Genomic DNA, 13614 nt, shown 5'->3' on the forward strand with positions numbered 1-13614 from the left:
TAACCAGTTAATTGACCATCAAAGTCAGTCACCATTAATCAATCTAGTTATACAAACATTGATCAACGCTTGATGAAATCTCCTGTCGACTTAGCCCTCTCTCTTTATACGCTGTTGCTAAGATCGCTTTTTTGACCCGTTCCCGACATTGTTGGCTTTTGACTAAGTTAGGTGAGGAGATACTTTATTTCAGGGTTAATTGCAATTTATCCCCCATAATATCTACAAATGCAAAAGAACCCCAATCAAAAATAAAAGAACAAATCAATCCTTATATTTTCTCAAACCAGCTTGAGCACATATAATCATATAGATGCAACACAAATTTTTAAATAAAAGTCAATATGTGATTAGAAGGAGAGCAAGTGATCAATATAGGGTGAAATATAGATAACCACGATATCGCTAAAAAAATATGTAGATTATTTAAATTAAACAAATAATTATATTAATATTTAAGGATAAAATTGATAATTTTAAAAAAATTAATATTTCAATGTCTTAAACGGCTAAATATGAATAATTTTTTTTTATATTAGTATAAACATATATAATGGAAAAACACCTTAAAAAAGTGGTGTAGACACACACTCTATGCCATTTTTTTTTCCTCATTTTTTATGTATAAAATATTTTTTATATATTAATTTGTAAACCGTTAGATCTAAATTATGTTCAACATTGTTTGAGGTACAAATAAATGATTCACAATGTCTTTATACTTAGCCATCTCACATGGGTGTCTCAACGAAGTATTTTTAATTTTTTAAACAATAAAGGAATATTTATAATTATGATAAAGATCGAAAAATTTGTTTTAATTTACGGTATTGAAAAATAAATATATGAATCAAATTTGAGAACATTATTGTGTTTTCAAGCTAACCAAGACAGCCTAACACAGAAATAACGTTTCCCATTGTTTTGCTAAAATTAGCTTAATTATTAGTGCCCAATTTTCCCATCTTCCAGAGCATACTTCAAAATTTTCCAAAACAAACTTATCCAAGACCACTGGGAAAAACAAAAGCAAACAGACTATCATCATGAAAATATAAATCGAAAGATTATCGTTATAGCTACCCGACATGATTACCAGAATAAACACACAAATAAGATGTGTAATGCAGCAGCATATCTTAAATAAGAATAAAGACGATTTTTCCAAGAAACCTGGTTAATAATCAGATATTGGATTAAGCAATTCTAAGATCTACCATCTAACGCCAGAAGTCAGGCTGTGAGATTCTCACCCTCGGCCCCATGACTTCTTGGCATAAATTCAGAAACGCCGGGACAACAGCTATCAATGTTGAGAAGATGGGAAAGCCACAACTCGAGCTAAGACGATAATCGATAAAATCTGTGCATAAATTTCATTCTGCTACTAATTAGGATCTCAACTTAATCAGTATGCCAGCACTTAGTGTTGTCCAGTCAAAGTACCTCATTCAAGACAACACAAATTCATTAGGAGGGCGAAGGCAAACAGGAACTTCATGCTCCTCTGGTCCCGCGCGATGTTTGGGCACTTTGATCTCAAGAACTGTTCCACTCTTGTCAAAGTATGCTTCAAGCTTCGCATCATCAGGGATCCGAGTGGGCAGTGGGATTTCTCTTCTGAACTCCCCCGGAGGGCAGTGCTCTGGAGCTGGATCACTGAGCTTGAATGTCCGGTCGCTTCTCTGAATAAACGGCATGCATGCCGTACTGACAGATGAGATTTTCACCACACCATGTGTGAGATGGTTCCACCAATGGACTTTCACCTTTTCAGGATCAGCAAAAGGTAAAGTAACGAGTATCAAGTATCCTTCTTCATCCTCATAAATTGTTTTAGCTGCCGTAACAGGGCCATAGACATTTCTCATGACCCCAGTAAACTCACTCAACCAAGGAGGTTCAACAGGATGGAATTCTGCATCTTGATGTCGATCTCCATTAAGATTATTAGGCAAACAGCACTCTTCATCATTTCCATGCGAGAACAGATCCTTCCTCTTCTTGGTACCAACAGATGGGAGATCCATCCCGTTGCCATTTACATGGTTTGATGGCTGAGTTGATAAATTCAAACCTGACCCATTAAGCAGTTTCTTTGCAGGGGGGTGGGAATTGTGATTCTTCAATGGAGGAAGTGGTCTTTCAAGCTCAAAATCTGTGTTTGGTAGGTTCCTCCATGAACTAAATTCTTTTGCCTCAGGCGGGATGCAGAAGTTCAGATCTCTACCGGTGAGTTCCACCCACTTCTTCTGTTCTTCCTCGTCGAGGCCCATGAAATTGGGTGATGGAACCAGTTCGATCCCGTGCAAACACTGTGGGTTAGAAAGTCCTCGGTAATGCTTTCTCTGCATTTTATGAGACCGGACAAAACCCTTATCAGCACTGAATGGAAATGGACGCTGACCCTGGCGAGAGTGGCCATTCATGTAACTTCTCAACTGCATCTTACCTAATGCATTCTCAGGCCTCTCCTTAAAAACCCACATATATATATTTTCCATATCATGCTGCACCAGGAAGACGTCGAGTTGAAGATCAGACTTATCAAAGCCAGAAACCCCATTACTATCCCAAACAACGTTACACTTTGATTTGTCCTTTAAAACAGGCTTGAAATAGAAACTAAAGAAGAACCAAGCACCCCACACACTATCCAATCTCTTGGCACACTTCCGCCCATTTTTAGGCAAATCAAGGAGTTTATCCGAGTCATTAACTTGGTGTCCGAGCCCAACCTCAAGCATATCAAAAGAGTCGTGGTTCCATGGCTGTGGGGGAGGGCTTCGCTCCACAGACAACGGAAGATTAATATCGGGCGGCCCCGAAAGAATAACTTGCCTATTCATATCGCGATCAGGCTCCTCATGACAGGTGATCGAATCCATCGACAAAAATGTTGATGGGTGATAATTCTCAATACTTAAGCTTGTCAACAAATCCTCCCCCATTTCCCAAACCTTTATCCTCTAAACAATTAAGGGTTTTTATTCAAGCCAATCAAAAATTTCTATATTCAATTACACCCCTCGCCAAAATCAAGAAACAAGGCACCTCCACAGAAGCCCCACAGCGAGGAACCACTATAAAAACACCGCAGGACTCATCTTCCCATAAAGATACTCAATCTTTAAACTCAAAATGAATAAGGGTTCTGACAAGTTTATCAAATTAAGCAGTTGGGCAGTCACCAAGATCAAATCTATGAATACTAAACCGACAATAGAAGAGCAAAAAATCTCTACAGTCAATCAAGAGCTTCCACGAAAGAAACAGGAAACGGCAACAGGGAGAAATGCCCCATGACCCAAAAAAAATAGGAAAACAGAAAAACTATTACCTTTTGGTTAGAAATCCACGAAAAAAATGCTGAAGATCTTAGCAAGAAATTTCTGAGCAACAACCTACAACTGAGAGAGGGAGGGTGGGTTGAGGCTGGAGGTCGAGGGATTGAAATTAAAGGGCAAATAAACGGTGACGGATTCCGTTAGGGAGTACGTCTCTGATAAGAGGTGTGAGAGGCTGACGAATAGACGATAGATGTTGCTCTGTGATAAGCGCTTGTCAAGTGGACCTGAACCACTACCAAGAAAGGGATTAATTGCACTAACGAGTCCAAAAAAATTAAATCCATCTCATTTCAGTGCTCAAATTTTTAGTTTTTTTTCTTTTGGTAATTGTGGCCCATATATTCTGGTGTAAAAATTTTAAAAAAAATATTAAGGTAATTCAATTGATGAAACTAAAGCCCATGATATGCGGCCTATATGGGTTCTAATCCACTAATGTTTATGTATTAAGTTATTTTAGTAGTAGTTATTATACTTTTTTATTTTACATTTTACCGACGAATCCATCCAACACGTGTGCATAATTTAATAATTAAATATGAAGAAAAACAAAAGAAAAGAATAACTTATCAAAACAAAATACTAAAAATGTAGATGTTTTATTTTAAGGATATTTCAGTGAAAGCACATTATTTTCTTATTATTAAAAATCAAAGTTGCTTTTGTAAGATGCTCACATATTCTTACAAGAGTGTTGCAGTCATCCAAGCCCAAGTGTAAGGTGCTGAACTTTTGATTGGGTTTGAAATCTTTTTAGATCAACTCAATTAGAGTGTTCATTTTGGGGGCCAGCCCGAAACATTTGTGACTTACTCCATACATAAGTACAGCTATGAGATGTGTTTTCTTCCACATCAAATGGGGCAGTTTGAAAAGATCTTGGCTTCTTTTTTTTTTTTTTTTTTTTGAACTTTGGGATGAAAATAAAAAATACCCAGCAGCACCCACGTTTTTATCTATCTCACTTTATAATTATCCATCGACTCCTATTAAGATTGTGAAAGATTTCATCCTATGACTATCAAATGCAAGTACCGGTGAATGTCTACTGATCTATACGATTCTTGGATAAAAATTAATAATCTCAATTGGTTGTGATATCGATTGATAAAGTGATACATTAACAAATTTTAGAATTATGAAGATATAAAATTTCATTATTCTAAATTTCAATCTCTAAACCTTATCCCATAGAACCACGAAAAAGGAACAAAAATAAATGGATGGAAACAAATAATGAAAATAATACATTTTTTATACTAAGGCTTGGGGTGGGGGCTACGCGAACACGCAAGTTCTTACTACCATAGATTATGACATAGTTCATCATTTGATCTTAAATAAGTACCCCTCCCCAAGTGCAATGGAGGTCATGAACCTAGGTCATAGGCCTTGTTGATCACCGGTTGACCCAATCAAAGAATGTATGTTTCAAGTTGTGATTACTTTGGCTAATTTCTCCCCAACTACTAAGACAATGCGGGATGCATGTGGAGTTTGACTTTCTTATTAAGTATATGTTTTATTTCAATAAATTGTCATTGATCATAGTCCTGATTTCTTTATGACATCCCTGCACCATTTTGCACAGAATAAAATAAATTCTTGTGAAGGTATTAAGAAGTAGACTGGATTTGGTGGAATGCGACAGGCCAATAGTGCGAAGCCAAAGCAACACTCGAGAGTCCCAGCAGCAAGCTGCCCTGATGGGCACTCCCCATAAGAAAATTAGCCAAAAGGCCGAGAAAGGTATGATTAATTTGGTGCAGAGCCTAATGTCTTGTAGCACCCGCAGCCCTTCCGTATCCTTTGTTCAATTCCGATGTCGGGGCTTATTTTTGTGGCGTTAAGCTTATTAGCATCGTTTATCAAGATTCAAAAGTTGGAGAATACGAACTGAAGTCTAAACCATGGCGAGGACGACAGATTTGCAGCTCCGAACACGCACCACACCAGAGTAAGTTTTTCACGAACGAAGTGATGCTTGCTGCTTTTATTAGTTGAAAATTTCTGCCTTTTGGTTTTAGTTTTCAGATTTGGTGTTTTCTCTGCTGCCGAAAAAAATTTAAGTATTCTTATTGCCTTCTAACTATTCTCTGTTGTGAAAATTTTTATGTTTGCTGATCCCCAAAAATTCCTAAGAATACTTGAGTGAAAATTTTCATCATTGAGGCTGTTTAATGTCTGGTGAGAGTGTCAAATTTTGCTGAGAATATTTTCGAATGTTTCAAATGCGTGTTTCAGTTGATTTCTTGTTAATTAAAGCTGACTACTGATTTTACAATTTTCTGTTGTGTTTCTAGATTCAGTTGATGAGGCTACCTGTTTCATTCTCAAACTTCATCACTGCTTCCCAATTTCATTTTCATTATTATATCAAATACACTGATTGGATTTTCCACTGTACTTTTTATTTTATTTTATATATACAAATTATGTGTATAAAGATAACGCCAATAATTTAATTTAAAATTTTTATACACTTAAATAAACAGAAGAAAAAATGCAATAGAAATTATAATAAGAAGTCCAATTGATCAAATACTGAAAATGTTGGATATTTATTTATTTTTGGGTCATATTAAATCATTTATAGGGGGGAAAAGAAACTGTACTTCCCTGTTTTTTACAAAAATTTAAAAAAGAAAAAAAAAGTTAATTAGTTCCCTCTTCCTCTTTGACTTTCTGCCATTGGGACCAAACGACATAATTATTAGTTGAGATAATTTTAAGATGCAAAATTCCCCCACCTTTTGGGAGACATTAATTGAGTTCAGCCACAAGCACTACATTTTGCAGTGTTCATCATTGGGATGCAACATAATTTTTTTTTTTTAAAAAATATTATATAAACAACTTGCAAACAGAATAATTTAGTTTTTTAATTTACGCAACTCATCAATTATTTACAATTAAATCGTTAAATTAAGTGAAATGATTTAAAAATTCTAATATTTATGGTTAGAAATTGAGAAAAAGAAATAGTACTAATCAGCTATTCCTATGGTTAACTCTTTCTTGTTTCCATTTTTTGTTTAAAGCGAGTTTTCCAAATTTATCATTTTTTATCTGCAAAGTGAAGCGATTATTCACTATAAGAAAATGAATTATTTTTTACACTATACATCACTACGATTAAAAAATTACGATAAATAAATGATGTCAATTATATTCAAATAAAATCAATGTGAAAAATTAATTTAACCATGATCAATTAAAATTTATCATGGTCTATGGACAAGAATATTAGCCATGGTTCAACGATTATATATTTCTTTTTTGTCACGCCTATAAAAACAACAACTAATAGACATTGCATAACCGATGTTAATTAGCTTTTGTCATAATTTTTTACTTTTGACCATGGTAATTAATCGGACAAAAAGTCCTATTTCTTTTGGTGTTTTCACCTTTTTCTTTTTTTTTTTTTTTACGAGGGAGTTGTTTTCACTTATTTAAAGTTGGTTTTGTTGCATTTCAAAATGCTAATCTAAAGTATTTTGTTGGAAAAAGAATACAAAGAACTAAACTTAATTTTGTTCCGATTAATATATTATTTTACATAATATATCGACAATTACTACAATATACAATATATGAAGGTAGTAATATGTTAATTATCAATTTTAGTGTTCTAAATGTTCTTGTGGATTAAAAATTATAATTTTATTTTATTTTTATCCTCTAAATAGATAATTTTTTTTATAACTTTTTCATCCACCAAGTTCGATTTTTTTACACAAATATTTAATTTTTTAAAAATAAAGAAAAAGAATGCAGTAATACCCTATTCAAGTATTATAGAATTTTATTAAACATTAGGGAATTATTTATAATTTTTCAAATAATAAGAGAGTATTTATAATTATACCTAAAAATAGGAGAAATTGTTATAATTTTCCTAAAAGATGATGAAGAGTGTATCAACTTCCTCTCCCTTAAACGGAGGATTGTCCAAGCCCTGATGGCTCAGTCCTCTACTCAACTTCCTCGGGGGTTAGGTAGGCTTCTTGACCTTTGTGAGGGAGGCAGGCCGGAGATTGTTACGTGGGTAGATCCGTTGCAGTGCATGATTAGTTCCGCAGGCTGGTGCATCTTCAAGTACTGCCTATAGGGCTCCGGGTGTTGGCTTCAAAATTTTGCTGAAATGGATTTATCAAAACTTTATATGGTTGAAGGGTGATAAAAAGTATAAAGTATTTTATACGTATATTTGATAGACCCATCTTGTCAAATTATCAATTACAAATATTTTGTTAAAAAAATATTAGTTACAATAACCACTTGTTGATGCACAATCAATTGGGTTCAGTCAGTCTTGCATAAGATCGAGTTGGCCCGAGTCAAAAAATAAGTAGACCTGACCTGAGCTCCATTGGGACAGTGTTGATTTTGGACCGATCCCAAGTATCAATATCTGGGACTGGCTCAGACCAATGGCCCCCGACCTCGTGATCCTAGGTTAGGCCTTCTGATCAATATCAATATTATTTAAGTTCATTATGCAGTTTTAACTACTTTTTCTAGTTATAAGTTTTTTTTATATAATTTATTATTTATGTTGTTTATAAGATAATTATAAAATTAAGTAATTATTCAAAATAAAATCACAATTTCATAAAACCAATAAATAAATAAAATAGGCCCAATCGAGCCAACTTTGGATATGGGCCAATTCAGGGTTTATAAATGGACATAGTTGAAACTTATTTAAAACCCAGACCATTCCAGGACCAATCATTAAATCGATTTTTTATCGGACTTTCCTCAATTAATCTTGAATCATCTCGATCCATTGAGCACCTTGATGATCACTATAAGGGTATTATTATCGATAAAAAATATGAAACAGTGAAGATCTTATCGATAAGGACAAATTGAATATTCACTGCAATTTTCAATGATATTAGCACTTTGGGGCCGTAAATACTTGACAAGGGACAATGTAAGAAAATGTGACAATTACAAATAGCGTCAGTGTAATTATAAAATATTAAAGGATAAATAAATCTTATTTTCCTCTTAAACTTCAAAATCAAATACATTTTACTCTAACTTTTATCCATCTTCATCCCATTTCAAATTTTAAAATTAAACATAACCCGTTAGCTCTAGTCCACTCTTTTTTCCCAATTCCCACACCCAATTTCAAAAGTAGTTCAAAATTTTTGAAGAAGAGAAGAAAACAAAGCCTCAAGATTTGGACACGCTTTATATACCACTTAAGATTTTGAAATAAGCCTTTTCTTCTGTGTTCTGCATTTTTGGCCTAATGCATGCTTTTGCCAACCCATGTGGGATATCCAGTGATGATGTGACCCCTCCAGCCATTCTACACACACACACACACTACCCTCAATTCTGTCACCCAGCCCAGCTTTCTGTAAATTTTGCCCAAATCCCATAAATGTCTTTCATATTAGGAATGATTTCAGACTTTTTCCTATTAAATCAAAAATAGCCCCCCAGCTTTCTTTCTCTCTCTCCACATTTCTTCTTTGCTTTTAGTATTAGGCAATTGCTTTCCCAAGATTTTCCTTTTTCTTTTACTTCTCCACAGGAAAAGAGATTCTCTCAAACCACTGCTGCGTGTATTTCAGGCAATATACCTTGTTTAAGCTCCTTAAAGAAAGCTTTTTTACCATACGGAATCGTATTCGCTTTGTGGAGTATCAGTATGTGAACTTGGGAGAGAAAAAGTAAAAAGCTGCTTGGAGAAAATCATAGCAGTATTTCAAGAAAAGCCCTGTTGATGGGCCTTGTAGCTATCTATTTCTTAGTTTTTTTCCAGGGAAGTATTTCTTGAAAAGTTTTTTCCTTTCTGTCTAATGCGCTTTTGTGTGCAGTGCATTCACAAATGTGAGGGACACTTTTTCTGAAAGCAAAAGAAAAAAAAAATGGGATCTTTCAGTGGTTTGGGTATTGGTTTGAGTTTTGTTTTTGGTTGCATCTTGATGGGGCTAGTGGGGGAGCTCTACTATTTCCTGTGGTGGAAGAAGAGAGTGGGCTATACAAGCAGCACCAGAGAAATTGAGGACTTCTCTTTTCTCTTTTGCTGGAAAAGGCCCAGCAGCACTTCTTTCAACAGTGCAGGCAGCACTCAAGAACTCACCAACTCAGTGAGAAACCCTCAAGAACAAGAGGATTTGGAGATGGGCTCAACCAAAGATTTGGAGCTCAAGGGGTACGGCGAGCAAGGGGTGGAGACGGAGTTGATGAGAATGCACAATCTTTGTGGGCCTCCAAGATTTCTCTTTACAATTAAAGAGGAGAACAAGGAGGATTTGGAGTCTGAAGATGGGAAATCAAGAAAAGGGTCAAGAACAAAGAGTTTGAGTGACCTTGTTTTCCCTGTCGACGGCACTCCTTTTCTCACCCCTTTGTCTTCACCAACTGTTAAGGCTTCAAACCCTTTGGATTCTTATTGTTACAGTAATCATGGACTGAACCCCCTGTTCGAGTCCCTGACAGAGGCAGAAATCAACAGGCTGAGATCTTCGCCACCTCCCAAGTTCAAGTTCTTGAAGGCTGCTGAGGATAAGCTAATCAGGAGGTTGGTAATGGAGGAAGCTGAGAGGAAAAGGGGCGTCAAGATTGAAGGGTCAGTTCAAGATTCTGCTGCCACTGCCAGAGATACTCAACAGAATTCAAGAATGGATTCTCAAGAAGAAGAAGAAGAAGAATATGTTTCGTTTGTTAAATTCAGTAAGCAAAGCAAGGCAACATTGAAAGCAGTTGTTGACAAGACATCATCCTGTGTGCAGTAGATCTTTCCTTGAATGTGTGTGTGGTCTGTCTAGGTTGTTTCCTATTCTTTTGTTGTTCAGTTTTTCTGTATATGTTCATTGGAATCAGAGATCATATTATTATTATTATTATTATTAGATCTGTATTTTGATTCTTGTAGCCCAGGCATCTACCAACGATTCTTAGAGAGCACAGGAATCATTTCAGCCCTCTGTCTGTCTGTGGGCGGTTTTGTATTTGGTGATTATTACATCTGAGTAATTAGATGATTGGGTTATTTGCAATCATCTCCGTGAAGTTTTGTGCTTTTCTCCTCTACCAACCATTCTTTATCTTCGTTCAACCAAATCAATCTTAGTATTAGTATAATATATCTGTTACATGAAATATCATTTTTTATAATATATTGTATTTACCATATAATTAATTTTAATTTAGTCAAACTCAATCTTATTAATAATTGAATTATCAAATGATAAAAAATATTAAATCGTCAAATCAAAAGAAAATTAATAATCGAATAATATATTCATATACATAGTGAAAAATATTCATAATAATTCAATCAACGATGATATACCAATGTTGGATGCCACATTAATTTATTTTATTCATTTTCTTAATTTTGTATTAAGAAAAAAAATACAATTTTACCCTTGTATTTTGGTCTTTCAGGAGGAGGTTCTCCGTTCTTGTCAAAGCACAAAATCTTAGGTGAAGTATATGGAAATAACTCTCAGATAGTTGTTATATACTTACTTTTTTTAAACGACAGGTATGTAATAATTATTTATGCATTTAATGTACAAAACATCGAATATAGTATGCATTTAAGTCATTTTCATTGGGTATTGATGCAAATTGACATAAATAATGTGATAAATTTGTTCAAATCCTAAATCCTTAAAAGTACTGCGGTGCAAACTTTTCAATTAATGCTTATGCATGACAACTAAGTAATTTATCTAACAAGTGTGCCACTTATTATGAATGTTTTGTCCATGCTTTGTCAGAAAAATGTGAACACTAATGCCATTATTGCTCAAATTTATATTTTATTTTGATTTTCGATTTAGGTTCATCTTGGCTCGACGACTGCATAACTGATTAACATACGTTTGTGTGTGTACGCGTACAAAACAGTTAACTAGCATTTAGGATGGTAATGTTTTTGTGCTGAGCAACCTCCTTTGATATTATATGTTGTCATCTCCTCATTTATATTTGGGATTCATTATTATCTCGCTTTTCTTTTCTGATTAAAATATTAAATTGAAATAAACTTGTTGTGGCTATCCCAATTAAGAGAATCTAACTGCAATCGAATATTTCTATCTCCAAAATTTATCAAGATATTGTCTAACTTGATCAGTGTAACCTCACCAATATACTAAAAAAATGTATTCTATCTTTCATTAAATGAAGTATTACAATTACTTTCATTAATTCATTAGTGTTAAATAACTAATATTTTTCATCTCAAGTTAATCACTAAAAGGTAAAAGTAATTTCACACGTTGAGCATTGGTAATAGTTTTTTAACCAATCGTTGGAGGCCTGTTCATCTTATTGGGTCCAGCAGCTCCAAGCACACCTAAAGCCACCTATTCAAAAGCCCATTAGGCCCTTAAGCCCCACCAAAAAGGTCCATCTGGAATTATCCACATTAAGGCCCATCAAGCCCAACTAATTATTCGAATATTTTAAGAGCTTATATTTAAAATAAAATTCAATATTTTATAAGTTTCTAAAAATATCTAATAAAATACAGCAACTTATAAATTTAAAAAAATTCAGCCAAACGGGCTCTTAATATTATCACTCAATTTTGCGTGTATCCATACCAAAACAAAAATGGACCACTCAGTAAATGGGCTGACAAATAAAACCGAAACAAGGGGAATAGCAGTCATAAATGGGGGAAAAGACAAAGAAAATGAACTGAAAAATCTTCTAACATTTTTCTAAAAATCCAAGAAACTGTGTTATTTTCTCTCAACTCAAAGCCAACTTGGTGTAGTGTGGCAACAAATATCATTTTGATTTGGCCATATGGGATTTAATTTATTTGGATTTGTCGCTGTATTCTTCATAATAATTCATTTTGATTTGGCCATATGGGATTTAATTTATTTGGATTTGTCGCTGTATTCTTCATAATAATTTAAAGGGATAATTGCAACTCTTCTTTGAAATTTGGTGTAATTATACGTAACTTTTTTGGAATTTAAAAAATTAATTTAGTACATTGAGATTTGTTTTATCTAACAAATAAGTCCATCCATTAGTTAAAGTACACATACAAAAAAAGGGATTTACCCCCTGATTTGTTACTGTTTAAATAAATTTTTTTATAACCAAATTACTCTTATACGTTTTCACATGTTAATGCATATGAAGATGTATATTTTCATCATTATACGAGTAGTTTAGTAAAAAAAAGAAATTTGTTTGAACTGCAACAAATCAAAAATAAGTCAATTAAGTATAAATATTATTTATCGTTCAATTTATTTGTTAATATCAATAAATTCAGTGAATTATGACTTATGGATAAATTTTTTATTATAAGAATGCAAATTTAGCGATATTAAATATAAAATTTTAAATTACAAGATATTGATATGCAATTAAATCAAAACATAGGGAAAAAGAGTTTAATTGTCCCAAACTTGAAAACGTCTTCATGTTCATCAGTGTCGTTGTGTTACGGAAGCAATAAGAATAGGGACCATCTGTTTCTGGAGTTGTTTGTTTCCAATCTTTCCACATAAACTTTTGTAACTTACAACCCTCACGGGCGGATGACAGATGTTGGTAAATCCGATGTAATAATGAAAAAATATAAAAAAGGATCACACGAAAAAAAATAAAGTACAATTTATTTCTTTATTATTTAAAAAAATGATGTAATTTACCTCCCTTCATAGGAGTGGAGGGTAAATTGCACATTTATTAGTGTCATAGGGATTATCTATCGTCAATTTTTCTTTATAATGATAATAATTAATGTACTAAGAGTAGACATTGGCCGGGTGTGAATCGATTATTAACCTATAAGTACTACTTTTTATATTTATTATCTAAGTAGTTAAATACAACATGGATTTGGATTGTGATTGGTCCATAATTAAGTAATGTAGAAAAAAAGAAAAATAAAAAGAAAGAGAAATCAAATAACAGAAACAAACGAACCCTCTCGCTATATATATTTCTGTGATTGGCCGTTGGACACGTGGAGACTTAGAGATGCTAGGGCGGCTGGATTTACCATCTTTTATTTCTGCTCAAACTACGTCTGATTTGGATGATAATACACGCCAGTTTATAATATTACTCGTGGAATTTAATGCAATTTATCTCAATATAATATTATAAATAAATAAATTATATTTTTATAAAAAAAATAGTAATATATTCTTTTTATATTTTTTAAAATGAAATAAGATAAATTATCTTATTTTAAAATACATAAAGAAGTAAGTTGCTATATTTTAAAAAATATGAAGAGTTAATT

General features: G+C 33.5%; 2 protein-coding genes and 1 long non-coding RNA gene across 3 annotated transcripts; 2 read left to right on the forward strand and 1 right to left on the reverse strand.

Annotated features, from left to right (window-relative positions):
• Positions 1-1115: 1115 nt before the first annotated feature.
• Positions 1116-3535, reverse strand: LOC105170398 (uncharacterized). Its single transcript, XM_011091149.3, has 2 exons — positions 1447-3535; positions 1116-1363 (listed from the first exon to the last, which is right to left on the reverse strand). Exon 1 carries the CDS (start codon positions 2949-2951, stop codon positions 1452-1454), a length of 1500 nt encoding a protein of 499 aa, XP_011089451.1. The 5' UTR covers positions 2952-3535; the 3' UTR covers positions 1116-1363; positions 1447-1451.
• A 1201-nt stretch (positions 3536-4736) lies between these two features.
• On the forward strand, positions 4737-5801 carry LOC148786822 (uncharacterized). The gene is made up of 2 exons (XR_016067504.1): positions 4737-5307; positions 5654-5801. It is a non-coding gene; the product is annotated as an uncharacterized LOC148786822 (long non-coding RNA).
• Positions 5802-8596: 2795 nt separating this feature from the next.
• On the forward strand, positions 8597-10394 carry LOC105170399 (uncharacterized). The gene has a single exon (XM_011091150.3). It carries the CDS (start codon positions 9248-9250, stop codon positions 10115-10117), a length of 870 nt encoding a protein of 289 aa, XP_011089452.1. The 5' UTR covers positions 8597-9247; the 3' UTR covers positions 10118-10394.
• Positions 10395-13614: the final 3220 nt, after the last annotated feature.

Source organism: Sesamum indicum, linkage group LG9 (assembly GCF_026168435.1).
Source record: "Sesamum indicum cultivar Baizhima isolate 11 linkage group LG9, ASM2616843v1, whole genome shotgun sequence".
Lineage (NCBI taxonomy): Eukaryota > Viridiplantae > Streptophyta > Magnoliopsida > Lamiales > Pedaliaceae > Sesamum > Sesamum indicum.